Source organism: Euprymna scolopes, chromosome 19 (assembly GCF_053919585.1).
Source record: "Euprymna scolopes isolate OS-2025 chromosome 19, ASM5391958v1, whole genome shotgun sequence".
Lineage (NCBI taxonomy): Eukaryota > Metazoa > Mollusca > Cephalopoda > Sepiida > Sepiolidae > Euprymna > Euprymna scolopes.
This window is the reverse complement of record NC_136500.1, coordinates 16,511,771-16,533,479: the sequence shown is the minus strand read 5'-3', so window position 1 is coordinate 16,533,479 and position 21,709 is coordinate 16,511,771. Positions and strand designations below refer to the sequence as shown.

The 21,709-nt window shown below is 33.3% G+C and overlaps 1 protein-coding gene across 2 annotated transcripts in view; it reads right to left on the bottom strand.

Moving 5' to 3' along the window:
* The window catches only part of LOC145303455 (putative RNA-binding protein 18), a 66,046-nt gene that overhangs the window by 34,424 nt on the left and 9,913 nt on the right, over positions 1-21,709 (bottom strand). The window contains exon 2 of one of the 2 annotated variants that reach the window (XM_080144792.1): positions 2,141-2,164. The exons of the other annotated variant lie outside the window; for it this stretch is intronic. Within the exon in view, the coding sequence (XP_080000918.1) occupies positions 2,141-2,164 (24 nt within the window). The remainder of the gene's footprint in view (positions 1-2,140; positions 2,165-21,709) is intronic. 2 annotated transcript variants of the gene reach the window in all.

The following is a 21,709-nucleotide window of genomic DNA, read 5'->3' as shown; positions in this document are numbered from 1 at the left end:
AACTAAAGTTAACAAAATTTATGTGTTTCTATATTTTTTCTTTTAAAATCGAGGCAACACTAAGTAGATACAGTTAATAAATTAAAAACCACAAAGTCATTTTATAACATACTTATCTTTTATGAGTATTATTCCATGAAAATGTTTATGAAAATAAGGGAGAAAATATTTTTATTAGCCAGAAAATAAGTCATTGTGTGATGAGAAATGTACTCATTTAGAAAAGTAATTTTTTTTTTAAGACAAAATTGCACACAACTAATCTATAAGAATTGTGTCATCGTGTGATGAGATTGCATCTGTGGGTTGGAGTAAGCGGGACATAATACTAATTGTTATTAAAAGTGTACAAGGTAAATTTCTTTAATTTTACGAGGTGGAATTTGACTACAATATTGTGAGATTTGAAAATTAAAGTGATTTGTGAGTTTGTTAAGGTAAAAAATAAATAAATAATCATAGATGCAAAAACAACAGTGAATAGTTAAAGTGGATTTGGGGACTGGATGGTGAGAATTCCTTTCGTATTTACTCTCACCGAAGGGTGGGATTAAGAGACCTCCACAGCACATAAAAAAGCATGTGAGAAAACATTGTAACATCAAATAACGTAAGTGATAAAATTTCCCTTGGTGTTTGTTTTTCTTTTTTTGTGTTTTTTTTTTTGGTCTTCAATTGTGAACAATCTTATGAAGGAAAGATTCTTTCAGCAATGGAAAAAGGATGGGTGTCTTCCTTTTAATTTTATGTTACATGGCTTTCCAGCAAAGAAAACGGTCAACCATGTTACATCTGGAAAGCACAAAAACTTTACTGTTTTTGTTTTTTTTAGATTTGTATGCATTAAGGATGTAGGATATGTGTGCCTGGAAGTTTGCAGAATATACAAATGAATAAAACATCAAACAATATGAAACCACCAAGTAAAAATGTCATTGGCATTTTTTTTTTTTTCTAGATTTAAGCCCTCATTAATTCATAAGGTCTCATAGCTCATAAAATTACAACCCTTTGTTTACTTCTATTTTTAATTAGCATTAAATGAGTGATATTTTCTTAAAAATTTTAGAATCAATATTATTTTGTCTGTTACTCATGGTTAAAACCTCATTAGAATAAGAGGTTAAATAAATTCGGAGGAGAAGATACAGCTCTCTCCCAGAAAATCCTTTTAGTGCAATATATCAGACCCTAAAATATTTTAACTCAATCAAAATCATTGACTTATGATCAGTTCTGTGTGAAAATAGTTTCATGGCTGAAGTAATATGGTTAGAAAGAGTGTATTTTTTTTTTTTTTTAGTAAAACATCTATTCAGGGTGTCTTTTAGGAACGAAATATTCAAAATGATTTATTCTCAGTTATTTATGGTTTGAATGTCATCAAAGAGACATTTAAAAAGTACAAAAGATCAGCCGCTAAAATACTTGCATTCTACAGTGAAAACTATGTATGAATAGAACTGACACAGTAAAAGTTAGGATGTTAGAAAAACCTTTCTATTACAATTTCAAACATGCCTCAATTGGATAAAAATTTAAGCATCTGAAAAACATTAAATTTGCATTAGGTAAAATATAAATAGAATGAAATAAAGTTCCAAGTTTACTTTTCATTCTAAAACAATGGTTTCAATGAAATTTTCTTCAAAAGGAAAAAAAATTATTTTCATACTTGAAGAAAAATGATTCTATTTTGGCAAGTGGGAGGGTTGTTTTCTGTAAGGCATTATTGTAGATGCAGCTTGAAATTCTGATTTCTTTTGAAAAATATCAATGCAAATTGAAGACGGAATTTTGTGGAGGTGCTCTAGTTGATAGATTAAAAAAAAATGGGAGGGGGGGGTCACTGATGAAACTGTTGCAACAAAATTTTGTGTTTTGAAATGGCAGAAATGATTGAATGAATAATTTGTTTTGTGTTTTTTTTTTTAAATAAGTAAACTTGGAACTTTGTCTTATTATATATAGAGCTCCAGTAACAGAAGCACTATGGAGCTTTCAACCCACTTTAGTGCAAACTTAAAAGAATCCATATAAGAACATGTGCCCACTAATGATTTGTATATAAAAAAGAAATGGGAGTGAAAATTGCCAATGGGTGAAAAATAAAATAAAAATACATAAAAATGTAACTTACAGTTTCTGCATTTAAGCCGCCGGACTTAAAAGCACAAAAAGAAAAAAAAATTGGTCATCATTTTGTTTTGTGTCATTTTTTATTCTTTTAATATCTTAAGATGTTCTCTATTTTTGTCATTCAAAGAAAAATTTGAATGGAGTAAAGTTAACAGTGAATTGAAATTTAGCATCTAATATTTCAAGTGGAAACACCTGCAAAAAGTTTGCAATTTGAATTAAATAATTAAAAAAAAAACAAGTTATCATATATATTCCTTCAAATATATTTGATTCAATTAGAATACATTTCATTATGTATTTGTTAATGGAACTCTGGAAATTCAGCAGTACTTTCTCCATTATTCTGTATAAGTTACTTTTAATAATATTAATTTGAAAATAAATGTGTGTCAGGATCAATATTAAGAACAAATGACATAAAATATGAGGGGCATTCCAAAAGTAATGCTTCCGATTTTTTTTATATTCTGCCTAAATAGATCAAAGGGGATTGCAAATTGCACTGTTATGACGACTGAACTTATGCATTCATTACCTGAAAGCTTCATCTCTTTTTTGCAGATATTGACGGTGTGAGACTTTAAGAAAGCGACCCTGTCATGGGCATGCATCAGAAGCATGGACGATTGAATTTCTGACAAAAGTACATTGAGAATAATGGTGACTATGTAGAAAAATAAATTCTGGAGCACAAAAGGTCACCCATTTTAATGGGACCACCCCGTCTTCATAGCTCTTCAATTTTTTGCGTAAAAATATGAGGCTTTATTTTTGGAATGACTCGCAATAATCATTGGCAGCTGAATATTCTTTAAAATGTTTTTTTTTAATTTAAATTTGTATCATTTAATTCTGTTTAAAATAAAAGAAATATCCTCAGTCTTCTTACGATAAAAATAATTATCACCTAAATATTCTTCAAATCAATAAAATAGAAACTTACATTTCTGAATTTTTTAGATGAGGATTAGTTACTTGTATTATTTGGATTCTTCGGACTAATGTTCTCATCTTGAGTGTCATTTTCATGTTTCAGTCAATGTCTACAAGATACACCTGAAGAAGGTTGGAGGTTACATCGACTGAAATGTTGTGAAAAGGATATTCAAGATGAGACCAAGAATTCAAATAATACGAATAAAATAGATGCCGTTTTCTGAGATATGTATTTAAAATTGTATTGTTTTAATCTTCAAGGCATTGGAAAATTCACATTATCGAATACAGTTTATTCATTAAATTATGTAGTCATACAAAGACAACAGATAATATGAAAACATTTTTCAATTATGACTAAAAAATCAAAATCAGCAAAAGAAATAACTCATTCTTTTAATTGAACATAAGAATGCTTTCCATTACAATTAAAATTAAACTTCTTTCTCTGTATAAGTTTTAAAAATGGTCAAATAAATATTACTAAAATTATTTCACATCTCAGGTAGACAGCTGGTTTTCTATAGTCTATTTTTAATTAACACTTCAACTTGCAGAAATCGTTAACTTTTAATGCATTAAAAAAAAAATATTAAAATTTTTTTCTTCAACTAAAAACATTTCACTTTATTTGTATTTTTTTCTGCAATTTAGATTTTTCATCCTAAAACAAATTTTTTTGCAGCAAAAAGAATTGCTCAAATTGGAAAATCCATTTTAAATTTCAAATTAAAAATCTGATGCGTACAATAACTAAAAAGAAATTACATGTAAATTTTTTTTTTACTTTAAATTATTCGGACTACTATTCTCATTCTTGATTGTTATTTTTAGGCCAATTCACGCACAAATAAACTTATCCATTGTTGGTTCATTATAGATTTTGTTATCCTTTCATTGTATCATGCTCACAATTCTACAGCGACTATAGCACTGAATCAATAATGGAAAGTGCAAGCACTGACTGCATTATCTTCTCCTACCACAACCTAACAATCCATCGACCCATAAATATGACTCTTATACCATCTCAATCAGTCTTGATGGCAGATTACATACCAAAGCTGCTTATCAAATGACAGCGGCAAGCGGCTGAGAGAGGAGAAGCAGCACCAATTTCCTTCGCATTCTCATCCTGAAAAACTGTACTTAGCTAATAGCGCCTTTTACTCAACTGGGCAACGGACGCATCTTTTTCAGAAAGCAATCTGACAAGAGCAAGCTATCGTCTTCATTTCAAACTCACGAGTTGAACAGATTTCCTAATAAATGACAGCATCTATAATGCTCTGCCTAGCATCACTATTCATTTAAGACTTTCCACTCGACGGCACAAAATGTGTATCTCTTCTAATTCTTTACACAAATGAAAATAGAAAGTGCTAGTTTGGTAAGAATGGACATGTTGCAACCAAATGAAGAAATCTTAATAACTTCTGTCAACGCCTCTACTCACAAAGTGGCCAAACAAAAATTAAGCCATTAAAAGTTCCTTGAGGAAAGGTAAATAGTTTAGAGGATTAGGGTTACATCCTGTTCAAGGTTGGTGATAAAAAAGGATAAAGTTAATTTCTTAAAATAAAAGTTATTTTCAGTATTATTTTAACATGGAGTTCTAAATACTTGGCCCACACACAGCTCTCTGATCTGATCTTTCTGTTATTGATAGGAAATCATTTTTATGACAAATAGTTTTCTCAAATTTTAATAAGTTTAATGTAAGTGTCCTACGCCTCTTTCCATACTTTTACATCAGCAAACATCAAATGTAAAGAGGTTGTCAACAAATTTTAAAATAATCAAGGTTTGTTCTAGTGTCTCTCCAGGGGTGGAAAAAACACTACCTCCACCACCATGAACATCTCACCAACCACCATCTTTGAATCTGATGTATAATAATTTTAATGTGTAAAATGTACTTCTACCAGTTAGGCCCTTCTCAGCCTTAGGTCCCCCTCCCTCTTGCTAGCCTAATCAGTAGTGTTGGGACGATTCCTAATTTTTATACGACTCCGATTCCAGGAAAATATTGATTAACGATTCCGATACCAAGTACGATTCCGATTCCTAGGGAATTATTGTTTTGAAATATACCAGGTAGTTTTATACTTATGGTCGGTAGTTCCCAAATATGTTCCCTAACTTTGGAAGAGATATTTTATGTCTACACCGTCGTGTTTTGGTTTAAATAAAATTATTATATAGTAAACTAAACGGAAAAATTAGCAAAATTTATTTTAGAGAAAATTTACTTTACTTAATTGGAATACAGAAAAAAAAACTCAAAGAAAATAGAATTTATCCTTCAGAGAAAAAACAAATAAAATAGAATTTATATAACAGAACAAAAACAAGAAAATTAGAGAATAAATACACACGATTCATTATTTTGGTCCTCATAATTAACAGATTTAATGAATTAAAAAAAAATATAGAGAAAGAAAATATATACTAATTAAATATAAAAAAGATAAATATTTAATTTAATAATTTATAAATGAACGTGCGTAATGAAAAAAAAAACAATATACCACGTGACATGGCGCTGTAGATACAAAATAACCCTTCCAAAGTTAACGACCATATTTGAGAAATACCATTAATCGAAAGTTTTTGTGTTTTATACCAAAAGGTAGGTATAGCAAAAAGTTACAAGTAAAGGAATTTCAAAAACGATTTTTTGTTTGGCTATTGATAGTTGTATTTGTGACGGCAGTTCTTCAGACCTCCATAATTCACAAAGAGTAGTTAACACCTATTGTTTTTTTTTCTTACTTTTTCATTACTTTTACACGTTGTTTCTAACGTGAAGAATAAGTTTAGCCAAACTAATTTTGAAATAGGGTATATCAAAGGAACACATAAAAATGATACCACTATAAAAAACAAATGAAATACTAGATAAAATTAAGCAAAAATAGTTACCAAAATTACAGAAAAAGATAAAACAAAACAAAAAATGGTGAAGTTTGTTGAGTGAAATGAATTATTGAAAGAAAATTAATTGAACTAATAGAAATGTTAAATAAAAAAAATGTCACATTTCAATATTTTTTTAATAATTAAATTCTCAGGGTTGTCGAAATTAAAAATTAAGTGATTTTTTTTTATTAGACTTCTTTCGAAACTTGTTACCTTGAAAAATACATTTAAAACCCTGTTTTTTTTTTAATAAATTGAAAAATAAACGCAATTAAAAAAATTTAATTGATAATTGAAACTTTAAAAACATATTAAACATTGAAAAATTACTTATCTCACAAATTAACGTCCAATAAAGTAGATCCAGTCTTCATACAGGAATTCGGTTATAATAAATATATCTTTCCAAAACTTAAAAATTAAATCTTTTTTTTTTTTTTTTTTTTGGAGAGAGAGAGTGCTTTAAAATCGCCGGGGAGTGCCGCCTAAAATTTTAAAGAAGTAAATTTTAGGAGTTTACTGCCTTTCAAAGACGGTTATCATTATTTATTATCATCATTTAATTTCCTTTTTTCCTCCCCCCCCCCACACCTTTTCACGTGGTTCAGTAGTTAACCAGTGCTCCTGTTGCTGTCAGTCAGCTATCTTTACCTAAGTTTTAATTTCTAGTTAAAAGAATTTTTCATGAATAGAATCAGCATTTTTAAAAATTATTTTTTTAGTTGTATATATTGTATTCACTCTTTGAAGTTCAGGAGAGTTAAAAAAAATTGGTGACACCTAGATGGTGACGTAGGCAAAAAAAAAAAAAAAAAAAAAAAAAGACACTGCGATTTCGACCCTCACTAATAAAACTGCTCTGAGTGACTAGTTGGTAATTTTTTGTTCCTTTTCTTGTTTATTTTGCTCCTCCAATTTATTTGGATGCTTCATAGTTAAATGTTTTAACATGTTGGTTGTGATCAATAAAACTGCTCTGAGTGACTAGTTGGTAATTTTTTGTTCCTTTTCTTGTTTATTTTGCTCCTCCGATTTATTTGGATGCTTCATAGTTAAATGTTTTAACATGTTGGTTGTGATGGTTTTATTCCTCGCGATATTTTAATTTGACAGACTTTGCAAATGGCTTTCAACTCATCATCTTCAAAAAGTTTCCATACAAGACTTTTTTTTGGACTTTGGGCCATATTAGAAAATTCAGTTTATCTGTAACAAATAAATTACTATTAAATTTTGTTTTAAAGCTAGTCACTTATTTGGATAATTAATTGAAAATAATCCGCTAAAAAAGACAAAAAGAAAAAAATATAAAGGGATGGGGCGGTAAATTGTACCAACCGTAGTTAACAAAATAAACTTATAGAATTTAATTTTTGAAACCAATGTATAAAAGTTTACATAATGAAATGCAAATATGCATTTTTTTTTAATTTTTTTTTTTTTGGTTGACCGTGTTCAATTCACACATGGTTGATGCGGTTCAATATTGCTAAACTATAAGTCTTAAGTAAAATTCTATTTATAATACTTTTTAAAATGAAATTATTTAATTAATCGTAAATATTATTTAGACATAAAAATCAATTGATTACAAAACCTTTTAAAAATATATATATTAATTTCTTTTTCGTTCAGCAAAAAACTGCGCAAAACACTTAATTTTCAATTTAAAATTCTAGAAAAAAAGATTATTATTCTGCTTTTAATATAATCAAATTCAGGGTTTTATCTTTCTGGAGAAAAAAAAAAAAATGGATTTTATTTCAATGAAATTAAAAAAAAAAAACTTGACTGAATTGAATTAATTATCCTTGAATTAACGAAGGGGTTATTTAATAACTTTAGGTTTGGAAGAGATAGGTATGGGGTCGATTTTTTTGAAACTTCAAAAGAAGCACTGTCAAAACTTTGCGAAATAATACAACGTGATCAATTTCATTTTAGAGATATTTCTTTCAAAAGCCTTCTTTTAAAAAAAGATAAAAAGTATATTGTTCTATTAAACCTTTTACTGTTTAAATAATTTGACTTTGCTCGTTTTATTTTAAGAAAATATAAGTTGAAAAAGCATTTTCATTCAGTATTAGAAGATTTGTCAGTAAATAAAAACAATCGCCAAAAAGATAAGCGTTTTTTATTTTTACTCGCAATGTAGAGCCCTGCATACTTCTTTTCAAGTTAACTCTTTTGTAGTTTTGATTACAATAGATCTGAATGAATGAACCTTGTAAGGGAGGGGCACTAAGCATTGCCCTGTTAATAATGAATTTCTTTGGTTTCTTTTTATAACATGCTACATTTCTCTCTTGCGGTTAGAAATATACGGAAATGTTTTTCTTTTTTTCAACATCAGACTAAAAGAATCATAATGAAGGAATCGGAAAATTAAGGTATTTTTTAACGATGCGATTCCGATACCTCCCAAAATACACGATTCTTACGATTAACGATTCCGATTCATCGTCCCACCACTACTAATCAGTAATACAAAAGGTGAAATTATCAACTCCTGATTCTCTATATTTCATCACGAAATGGCCTTTTTATTGTTGTTGCAACAGTGTTCACCCAGGTTGGATCGAGCCAGATTCTTCGCTGGTCTGTACCACATACCAAATCATGTCGCCCATGCACAGCAGTCCTAAGCAAGGTCACATGAAATAATAAACCCAACATTTCTCAACCTTTGTAGCCTTGCAGAACCCTTAAAATAATTTATATCTCATAGAACGCTGTGCAAAAACAAAATTATATACTATATATTTCTCATTTTATTGTTATTGTAGGTTATGCAGTAAATATAATACATACTTTTAAATAAGTATTTAAGGGAAAATTAATATTTCTTAGTCAAATTTGCAAACTGGCTCAATACAGAAATCTCTAAATATATTCGCAATGATTACATTTTAATAGCATAATAAAGTAATCTCTATATTACAGTAACCAAGAATATATATTGCACATGCTTAGGAATATCATGTATATAAAATTAAATAAAAAGTGCATTCATTTTTTCTTACGGAAACCTTAATGACTTTTCGTGGAACCTTAAGGTTTTGGGGAATCCCAGTTGAGAAACGGTGGGTTAACCAACACTTATAGATTTAAGAGCTTAGCCAAGTTCTTCCTCAGGTCATCTTCTCAGCTGCTTATAAACACACTCGTACAACCCAGGCCCTTTTTATATTCTTATGTTTATAATCTCTTGCTTAAAATTTTTAGATATTAACCTTTGTTCATTGCAAGCAATTTTTATCTGCCCCACCCTTTTTTTGCTTATTGAATATCAAAATGATGACATGAGAAAATGCTAGAGTTTTGTCAAACTTTTTTCATCACTGTCACCAATATTCTTGAGAAATGTCTCTTCCCTCCAGTAATGGATGAAAAGTATCAGACTAAACTCAAGCTTATCAAGGGAAACTAGTTATGAAGAAAAATTATGAAATAACCCAATTCTTTAATGTGCACAAATCATGGGTACAAAAAAAAAAAAAAAAAACTGACATTCAAAGAAGGATAAAATTGAAGCATTCATTATTTACGCATTTTATAAAATGACAGATAAGAACATAAGTAGGTAGTGATAACATAAATATAGGATTGTTAGTTGAAAGATGAAGAACTTCAGTGGATAGAGAATAATTGAAAGGACCAAGTTTGGTCCTGGATATGACCTTAAACTATATCCGATGGTGAGGCCCCAGTTTGTGGGCTTTTGGGAGTGTGGAGTCACCCATTAATTGCCATTGCTCCCAGGTTCACTCTGACCCAGAGTGGTAGTACCTGTTAAGGTCCTAACTATGGGTTAAATAGAAACAGACTTGAAAAAAAAAAAAAAAATATATATATATATATATATATATATTCTATTAAAAAATTGTTCTTCAGACTCACTGGATTCGGCATTAAATAACCTGAAAAGGGTTTATATGCTATCAAAAAAAAAAAAAAAAGGACCATGTTTGAATATTTGTTTAAACAGTTCATTATTATGCAGACATTGGATCTGAAACTGATATTGTAATCTGCAAGGAAGCAGTCCCATAGTAGTGTGTTCATAGCCAGGAAGCCCTTGCAAGAAAGCTCTGTTCATGGAAATTTCTCCTGATGCTAGGAACACAATGGAAGAAGAATGTAATGAATAGGAATACATTCAGGCTTTTCCTCCTTACAAGAATATTATTGGCTGTTAAGCCATAAATACCAAAGGAGAGATGTCAAAGGATACGCCAAAGTCTTATACTAAGGAATACCAGTTCAGACTATAAGCACTTGAATGCAATTTAACTAAATTACTCAAAACTATAGTAAAAACCTCTCAGCTACTTCAAACAAATATATCCCTTTCACATGACATATCAGTTTGCATTTGCCATTGTAGTAGGAAGACAGGTTCTTACTATGAATGTCTTACAATAAGAAACCAAATATTAGAGCTCAGTCAAGTACCTTCCATGGAAATTACAATAGAGTAGAGAGAGACTAGCAATATCATCTGTGTGAAAGCACTTGTAAGCAACAAAAGAGATGGTCGCTTGCTAAATTTAAAGTCGATTTGGAACTTTAATCATTATAAATAATCGTTGAAGTTTGAGAAGAATTTTCTAAATAATTGTACAACATCTACAAACTCCAAAACTGTTTGCTTGTAATGAAAGCTATTATTATCAAGAATCCTAAACGTTAAAAAAAAAAGAGCTTAAAATCCAAACTGAATCAGAATTCATCTTACTCCAAGACCAAAAAGATCAGACAAAATTTGTGCTATGGCTCAATCGATTTATGCAATCTTCCAAGAAATAAAACAAGAAATTCAAATGGAGACTTATTTTATAAATATCTATTATGATCCTTCTCTATCGCTGCTTTTACAAGACTCGAATAAATCTTCCAATCACTAATCTTTTAAAAGCTTTAAGACATTTCCTCATATTCAGAAGCATTGGTTTAGATTTCAATCTATTCGGGCTGGAGAATGGGGGAGTGGGGGGGGAGGCAAAAGTCTGCCTGATGCGCACAGAAAGTTTATCATGGGTTTAAATACTAAAATTCTTTTTCTATAATTAACAAATCAGACATTTTCTTTTTTACATTTTCTAATAAAGTAAATTTTTTCTGGTAGATTTTTAATTTGGAATAGCATTTTAATTGCTCTGTAACCTGAATTAACATGCTTTAACAATATTCAATATTATTTTATTAAAAAATAACTAGCGGGACCTGTGGAAATTCCGCAGCGGATTCTTTCATATGTAATATATTGATGTTGGCATTCTGTGGATGTTCAGCATAAATAGAGACACTGATATTATTGTAGCTCTTTTGTTAAACCTGCACAAGTATTTATCTCAGCTAGCAGGGACGTGGCATAGACCAGTTGTAAAATACACTAAAATATATTTTAATTGATGCAGATTTCATATATATTTTTTATAGAGTCAATTTCTATTGATTCTTATATATTATAAAATTGTGATTTTAAAAATAAAACAAAATATATCCATATGACTTGGGTGCATCAGCTGGAATCAAACCCGAAACCAAAAATTAAGAAAAAATAAAATTATAATATATAAACTTGAGTTCTTTTAGCTATAATCGAAACCGAAACCAAAATTTGAAGAATTCATGGTAAAATTATTTATAAAAAAAAAAAAATAGATGACTTGAGTGCCATCAGTTAAAATCGAAATGGAAACCAAATCTTATGAAGAATTCTTGGTAAAATTATTTATAACAAGAAATAAAAGGTCATAACAATTAAATGGCAATCACTCGGAAGAAAAAAGATGTAAGCATGACACAAAAAACACACACCATTGTATTAATATATAGATTTTTTTCAAGACTTCATTTTATTATGATGTTTAAATGTTTTAAACTTCTTAATTTTTGTTTATTTTAATCTTTATTTCAAATTGATCTGATGACAAATTACATTAAAAAAAAAAAAACAGCCAAGATAAATCTAGCCAAACATGACTTGCACATAAAAATGAAATGCAAACAAAAACATGAAAATGAATTTTTTAAAAAGTTGGCCCAGCCGTTTCTGAGTTCATTGGGAACCAAGTTCCTTTTACATAACAGTAGAAGATAGATATGTAAAGGAATAAGTGATGCTGTAACATTTCACACAGACACACACACATACATCTGTTTTGCTAATATAGAAGTGTGTGTGTGTGTGTGTGTGTGTGTGTGTGTGTGTGTGTGTGTGTGTGTGTGTGTGTGTACACACACACACAATTCATCCTTTAATAATTAAATCACTGATAATAGCCAGGGAACTTCCCTAACCACTTTAAAAAATTTATATCTAAAAAAAAAAAAAATAAAATAAACGTTTCTCTATTAATTGGGCTATTCTTAAAATGTCAAAGTCTTACACTCCAAGTTCTAAGTTTTGCCACCTTTGCATATCTGGAGCTTTAAGTATAATTACCCATCCCCAATTCCAAAAGCGAAATGTAAACATAAGAAAAAATTCAAATATAACCAATTCGTAATTACTTAGCTCACCTCTTAAACCTTCATCTCTGTGCATTTGTATGTCTGTTCTTATACATAATGTATGAGTGTGTGTATATATGTATAAAAAAAAAACACATGCCGGTCTAGCCCCCCCCCCCTCCTGCTGCCCCTGATTTTACATATATAATGCTAAGAACGTGTTGATAGAGTACGGCTTACAAGTTTAAATGATGTGAACGGAACCAATTCAAGGTTAGTTTTGTCCAGCGACAAACAAAGAAGAAATGCCAACTTCTAAATAAGGTTGAAATGTTTTTATTATTATTCATATCTGATATACAATCCGTTGTGTATCACATTACAAATCCATGCATTAATATGGGAGGGGAGACTATTTTCAAATATCGTCCTAAATTGGAAATGGAGCAACGGACTTATATTAAGTAGATATTAATAAGTCCCTTTTCCCTTTTTTTTTTTTTTTTTTTTTTTTTTTTAAATGGAGAGTAGATAATGCACTATGGATGTGTTATCGGCAGCTTCAGTAACTCTTGCTTCTCCTAATTTGTCCCTCAGTCCTCATTTCCAATGAGTGATTTTTCTGAAAAAGGGTGAAGAAAAAGCTGCTTTCCAGGACGGCAATACTTCATGAACAGTAGCCTGAGAATTCGGAAATCTTCTGCTTCTATGTCTATCCTTGTGGCCATGTCACAAGTAAGGGTGCTGGGGGTAAACATTTCATCTGGGCTGACGTTACCCGCCTGATAGTCAGGGACCCGAACCTCGGATTAACCACTAAGGAGACTATCCTATCAGCAGGTGCAAAGTACTGGGGCTGCTGTAGTTTCTGGTGGGGCCTCTCAATGTCATACTAGTGGGTAATTGTTATGGCTTTACCTTATGTGCTACAAAAAAAAAAAAAAAAAAATTCCTGTCTTTTTCTCTCTTACTTTCCCTCTCTGTCCTGCTCTAATCAAGTCTGTCAACCTGTTCCACAAATCCCAAAAACTCAACATAAAATATCTCTAGAAAAAAAAACATGAATAAACCTAGAACCTCATCCTCCAATGTAGACCCCTACTAACATGTTTCCTTCTCCAACATCAGGGGTCTACGTTCCAACCTTCCAGAGGTTGAAACCCAATTGCAGGAGATAAAACCGGAAATATTGTTCCTAAGCGAAACTGGTATTGGACTGACCATTTCCCTAGATGAGTTCATAATTAAAGGATACTCAATTTTACATCTAAATCTGACCCCCAAGATTGTCATGGGTATGGAATATGTGCCTACATTAAAGATGGCTTTCAATGTGGTAGGGATATCTCGAGAGAAGACCTAATTTACCCCTATATGTGTTTCCGGGTTGCACTTACTTACACCACCGCATTTATATTTGCCCTCTATCGCCCCCACAACAGCGGTGTTACTATCTTTAAGAGTATATCTAAGAAAATCCTGTCTGTTCATCTTTTGGCTAACATTCACATCTGTAGTGACTTCAATGTCCACAATGTGGAATGGTTGACCCACTCAAACAAGACAGATGATGAGGGCAGATTCTGTCATGATTTCTCCGTTGCTTATGACCTCACTCAGATTGTTCACGAATCCACCCGTGTGTTCGATACTGACGGCCAGTATGCAAGCCTTTTTTCTCACAACTTCCCCTGACCTATGTTCATGTTCCGTTCTATCTCCTCTGGAATCTTCCAACTAGTTAAGATAAAAATAAAATGTAATAAGTCTTCAGATGTACCTCTCTACTGTACTGTATATCGATACTCTATAGCTAGCGGGGATAGCTTCCATACATTTATATCTGATCTACCTCTGCATTTCATGTTTAAAAAGGATGTGTCCTCTATAGTATTAGACCTGACCGAATGGATAATTGTAGGCATAGACCGATTCATACCATCGAAAAAATTCAACGAAAACCTAACAGCCAGCCATGGTTCTCCCCTAAATGTGCTGCTGCCATTGCGCACAGAAATCACTTTTTCCATAGCTACCAATGTAATAGATGTACTAAGACTAAAGCTGCTTTCAGGACTGCCAGCAACCACTGTAAAAGAGTAATAAAAAATGCAAGAGAGCTATATGCTCAATCTGTTAAATCCAAAGTAGCTGAGCAGTGGCTTAATTCCCACCAGTTTTGGCAAATAGCAAACAGGATCCTGAACAGAAGCATGCGTTCTATCCCAATCACAATCAATGGGCCGGAGGTCATCTCGTCAGCATTAGACAAGGCTAAACTATTTGCCAAGAATTCTGCAGCTAATTCTACCCTATGCAACATAGGTCAACTCTCCATATTAACTTAACAGACAACACACTATGCAACATGCAAATAGCTGTACGTGAGGTCGCCAAGCTAATCAAGAACCTTGATTCTAGTAAAGCAACTGGCTCTGACGGCATTTCAATTATAGTGTTGAAAAAGCTTCAAAACTTGCCTCCATACTTACAAAACTGTTTAAGCATTGCCTAAAGGAGAAGTGCTTTCCAACACCCTGGAAAACCTCATCAGTATGCCCTGTATTTAAGCATTTAGGTGATAAGTCATCTCCTTCTCAGTACAGACCAACAAGTCTCCTGTGTGTCATGAGTAAGTCGCTGGAATCCATATTAAATAAAGTAGTCGTCAACCACCTCAGCAAAAATAACCTTCTTAGTGACATGCAATATGGTTTCCGTTCTGCTAGATCTACAGATGTGCTAACGGTTATATCTCATAGGATTAGTGAATCTCTTGACAAAGGCTTCCTTTCCAGGGCAATTGTTCTTGACATATCAAAGGCCTTCAATGAGGTATGGCATAAAGGCCTACTTCACAAGATTTCCAGCTATGGTATAACTGGAAATGTTTTCTCAATTATTAAATCATTTCTCTGATCGGCTCATAAGAGTAGTGGTCGATGGGCAGAAATCAGAGGCTCACAGTATTATTGCTGGAGTCCCTCAGGGGTCCATCCTGGGCCCAACTCTCTTCCTGATCTACATCAATGATCTCCCAAAACACACATTTAAATAATTTGTTGACATCTATGCTGATGACACGACCATCTATGGCAACACATCAAAGGCCGTAAATGACAAAGTTCTCTCTGATTCTCTCGCCTCTGATCTTGAGCGTGTGGTACAGTGGGGGAAGCGGTGGCTGGTTACTTTTAATGCATCTAAAACCAAGCTCCTATCTTTACATCATCAACGCTCTAATCCCCATCTGGCATCAATTGAAATGAATGGCTCTCGTCTTGGAGAGGCTCCATGTTTTGACAAGCTTCTGGGTTTGACCTTTACTCCTGATCTGAAATGGAACACGTACATCAAATCTGTTGCCAAGGTCACTGGAAAAAAGGTAGGATCCTTCTACTGCTCCAGAAGATATCTCACTGCTGATGCAATTCTCTATCTATATAAAAGCCAAGTACATCCAATGATAGAGTACTGCTGCCACATCTGGGCAGGAGCTGCCAAAAACAGCCTATCCTACCTTGACAGAGTACAAAATAGACTTAGATCCTTAGTGGGGGATGCCCTTTTCTCTTCCCTGCAACCTCTTTCCCATAGAAGAGATGTTGCGAGCATGTCTTTGTTTTATCGTTATTTCCATGGCAAGTGCTCGTCTGAGCTCCAATCTATGGTCCCCCCCTCGTCAATCTTTCACGATAAATGCCCGTCTAGCTGAAACCACTGTCAGTAATTTTCCCCACTCTTTATCTGTGCCTAAATCAAAACGTAGATTCCATGAGCAAAGCTTCTTTCTTAGAAGTGCACGCCTGTGGAACTCTCTTCCGTTTGCCTGTTTCCAACCTGACTACAACTTGCGTGTGCTGTCAGCACCGACTCTATTCAGGGTTTTAACCGGCTTCCTCTGAAGGAGGAAGTTTCATGGGAGTATGAAATTCACAAGCGGTCCCCAGTCGCATGTATATCCCCGTTAGAGGAGATGACGACGTTAGGTTTTTGCAACTTTTTGCAGGGAGGTGTCGACATCCTCCTACATACAGCACCTTCCCAAATTGGTCACCCATTTTAGTAATGACCAGACTCAACGTTGCTTAACTTCGGTGATCTGATGGGAACCCGTGTGTCAACATGATTATGCCGTATATAAGACTACAATTTGGATGTCTTCAAGTCCAACATAAACAAATTCCTGATAAACTGCCCCCTTAAGACACTTTATCAAATCTCCATTACTAACGATTACTACAATAATGCTCTAGTCCAGCACCTTACAGATGCTAAACTTCCGACCGACCATCAATATGGATTTAGACAAGCCCGTTCCACGGCAGACATCCTCACTGTAATCTCTGAACGCATATACCATTCACTGGACAAAGCGGGAGAGGGCAGAGCGGTAGCTCTAGATATATCTAAGGCTTTTGACAGGGTATGGCATGAGGGTCTCCTCAGGAAGATTAGATCTTACGGTATCACTGGTAGAATACTTAACATAATTAAATCCTTCTTAGATAAGAGAAAAATCCAGGTTGTCCTCGACGGTCGTACGTCTAAACAATATAATATAAATGCGGGAGTGCCCCAGGGATCTATCCTTGGTCCTCTGCTGTTCCTGATATTCATAAATGACCTCCCCGACAAAATTGCCTCTGAGATGGGTATATATGCTGATGACACCACACTCTATAGCAGGCACGACAGGAAAACAAATGAACATATATCTAAAGTAATGGCAGAAACACTAGAGGATGACCTCAAATCAGTAGTGGAATGGGGACAAAAATGGATGGTAACGTTCAATGCCACCAAGACAAAACTGGTTTCATTCAATAATTACAAGAAACCTTCTCTACCACCTATAGCAATGGCCAACAACTCTTTAGCTGTCTTTAGTATGTCTCTCAAGCTCCTTGGCCTAACGTTCACAGGAAACATGAGCTGGAACAATTACATCGAGAGCATTGCCAGGGCCGCTGCGAGGAAGGTGGGCTCTCTCTACCGTGCTAGAAAACTTCTAACACCCGAAAGTATCCTGTACCTCTATAAGGCCACTATTCGCCCATGTATGGAGTATTGCTGTCATATTTGGGCCGGTGCATCGGCTACTAGTCTCTCGCTCCTTGACAGGGTTCAAAAGAGAGTCGCAAATCTGATAGGCCCTAAACTGGCATCAAAACTTCAGCCTCTGTCCCATCGTCGAAACGTTGCATCCCTCTGCCTGTTCTACAAGTATTATAATGGTGAATGCTCTGAAGAACTGCAAGCACTTGTGCCCCCACGACGTGAACACCCTCGACAGACCCGACAAGCTACAAAATCCCACCCCCACACTGTAGAGATCCCTAGATGTAAAAGATCTTTCTACTCCAGTAGTTTCTTCCCCAGAACTGCTAGACTTTGGAATTCCATTCCAGGTCACTGCTTCCCCAACTGTACTGACATGCATAAGTTCAAGTGCAACGTGAACCAACATCTCGCTGCCCTAATCCCTACATAGTACCCCAGTAGATGTTTCCCCTGATAGTAGCCCCCTACATTAAAGTGGCAATGTGCCTTGTTTGGGGTGAAAATGTAATAAAAAAAAAATAAAAAAAAATAAAAATATTATCCCATTGATTACTGTACACACAATAATTCTTATCCCCGAGTGGCTTCCGGGCCTTGATAAATGGTGACTACCATGTAAAAAAACAAAAACAAATTACAGAATCTATAAAGCAACTTGATGCTCTTTTTCTTAAAGCTTTTCTTTTTTAGAGGTTAGCAGTCATACAGAGAAGTACCTTTCCAAGGCTGCTTTCTGCAGCATCCTCAACTAGTCTGTGCACCCAACACTATGTGATTTCATAAAATAGCATTTTGTGTGGTTGCAATTCTCCATAGTGAATGACTGTCCATGTGTGACACCCTTTAAGCGGTAACTTTGTTAATATGCACGGGCATAGACAAAACAACAGATCTAGAAGTAAAGCTCAATAAGCTATTTTCCTGTAACATCCAACAAAAGTGTGGTAGCAGATCAAAGAAGAGCATGGTTGTGTGGGTGACCGTCTTCTTGATACCAGACTAGCACATTGCCATCCTCTTAGAGAGAAGTTGGTCTTAGGAATGGCATTCAATCTAATATGTCCCTGTCTGTTTTCTTAATTCACTATTAAAAATTATATATGCAAACGTTATCGTTTGATCTTTGAATATTTAAATGTTGTTTAATAAGGATTACACTCCAGAGAAAGAAATATATATTTTAAATGTTGAATTTGTTCAATAAATAAAAATACTAGTTAAAAAGAAAAATATATCTAAATTAAGATTTAACGGTTAGAAAGACCAGACGAGTGTGAAATTGTTTTTAATAAATATTTCTATTTATTAAAAATAACACTGAATTTTTTTTTCTTTCAATATTCATCTTCAGGAAATTGGACATTTTTTTTGTTTTTGTTTTGTTGTTGTTTTTTTTTTGGGGGGGGGGGCTTTTTCTTCCTCTTATATACCATAGTGGTTGTAAGTTCTGGCAGGATTTAAGATGTTTGGAATCAAGTCAAAATGGTGTTTACATGTTAGATTCGTTTTTGGCGTCTGTTGAACGCATATGTAATAAAGAATTCACTGTCTTATTTAAAAACAATTTCACACTCGTCTGGTCTTTCTAACCGTTAAATCTTAATTTCTTATCAAGTGTTTCAAACAGTGAATTCCTTTTTATATATAAATATTTGCTTGGCGTTAATATTGAGTTTAATTTAAATTTGGTGGGTTAACTCATTTAATGAGTAAATTGAGCTTTAAATTATTTATAGTGGAAATGGATTTCGGTACTATATTTAAACAGTTTAGCGTTAATTAGCTATAGAATAGGATTTTAATTTGTAAAGAATTATTTTTTAAATATATCGGTACTTACGCACTTCACTTCATGTACTGTGATGAAATAATCACGTTATTATTTAAAGATCCATTCTTAACATGGGAAGGAATAAAAAAAAAGATACCCTAAAACTTGAATTTAACTTGGAAAAAAAAAAAAGACGTTCTCTGCATAAGCATCAATATATCTATACATAAAATTGTGTGACTACTTTTGTATCCTTGTGTATTGTTTCTTGCTTATACTTAAAATATTTTTATTTACTACTAGCATGGGTGCCCGGCGTTGCTCGGGTGTTTGGAGGTGTGTGTTGAGAAAAAAAAAAAAAAAGTGGTAAGAGGAAGGCAGGCTGAAACCCGTACCACGAAGGAGGAAAAGAACAGGAAAAAACGTGACGTCTTTGCTGTTACCACCACCGCCAAACCGGAAGTGACGTAGGTTTAAATTAAGACTAGACAATCGAAAAGATGGGATGACTTTTGAAAATATCGGTGAAAAAAGTGACCCCCTCCCCTGTAAAAAAGGGTGAAGAAATTAATGTTTTTGCCAATTTTTCTGTATTTGTCGTCTGAAGAGTCAAGCTTAAAAACGATACTGATCTTGTGAAAATCCGTTGCCTCTGTCGAAAGTTTTAGGCAGACCATGCAAACATACATATATACATTTATATATTGGTAGCTCAAATTTTCGACTCAAACTGATTAAAAAGCTTGCCCTATCTCTGAATACCCTTTATGTAAAATTTCAAATGTTTAGACCAGAAATTGTCTGAGTAATTTGCTAAAGACTACAGAGATCAAATTTTTTAAAACTTTGATCCCTATTATGACCCTTAACATTTGTTTTGGGATCAAATCAAGTTATTAAGTTAGATCTATGTCCAAGGAACCTATATATAAAAGTTCAATTTTTTAGACCCAAAATTGGTGAAGGAGCTTGGTAGAGTTCTCAAAGGTCAAATCGTTGAACTTTGACCCGTTAACAGCCAAATTTCTGACCGAAAACAGATTACAAAGATTTTCCCAAATCTCAATACCCTGTATATCAAATTTCGAGTCTGTAGACTGAAAATTGACAGAGTTATTGTGTAGGGAAATGTACACAGACAGACACTTTCACAGATTAATCGATTTTTTTTTTTTTTTTTTTTTTTTTTAAATCAGAAATGCAATATAAGGTACTTGCACAGTTTATGTACTATGTTATTTTTTTAGTTAAATTCCATTTTTACAGTTTTGTTTATGAAAGTACAGAATAGTTAAAGCCCCACCTGCTCCCGATGTTAAAAAAGGGTTTTCTAAATAATAACGTTATTATTTCAGCACAGTCCGTAAACTGCACAAACGTTCAATATATCGTAAAGTAAGTATCTACTGAAAGTTACAAGGAAAATATTTTAAAATCCCATTGAAAAAAACTAATGAAATCCATCATAATGCATTTCTGGCATTCATCATCTTCTGTGTTTGTTAACAATACCATGCCAGCTGATATATGGGCTTTACAATGAATGCTCTGGAAAAGTGACTTCTGATTAATGTTTATGATGATGTAGAAGAGTAAATGTCATGGATGATTAATTATTTGAAAATTGGGTTACTTTAAGGGTTCATAGAAGCCTATATAACAGAAATTTAAAGTTGTGAAAATGTCTCCCTCTAAAAAAGAGACCTTGAGCGAAAGGTGATGGATAGGAGACATAGAATTCATTCTGCTGCAAAAATGAATGAGACTGATATGCTCCCGTCTACTACACAATCTAAGGTCCTTGATATAAGGAAATGATTATAGGACGTTGAAAGTCAGGTACACTAGATCTTGACTAAATGTATGGATGGCAAGCATGTAACATTATACGAGGAAGCTTTGGAATTTGTGTGGGGGAGTCGGGGAGAGCCTGGCTAGACTCGAGGAGAGATATTCTTCACCCAGAACAACAGTTGAGAATATCCCAGAAATTGTCAAATTCAATATGGTGGCACCTTGCCCAAAAGAGCGAAAAATCGTGCACCAAAATTGTCCACCATTTTGTCTGATAAACAGCAAGGTGAGGACAAGAAGCCTTTTAGAGAATCCTAACAATAAAAGGAAATTCTCCCAAAGCAAACATCTTTTCTGAAAATAAACCCTTTAAATTGCACAATTGTAAATTGAACATTGTAAAAATTGCTTGGGTTTGCACAAAGAGGAAAATGACCCAAGAACAAGGGAATTTCCCTACCTGTGTGTTACTTTTGGGGCTTGATCACATTTTTCAGTAATAGACACAAATTCTACTAAATCCTTTGTGGGAAAGCTTACCATTGGCCCACAACAAGTGTATTTGTCTCATGCTGCATATATTAGTAAAAGAAAAGACTGAATCTGCCTTACATTTGAATT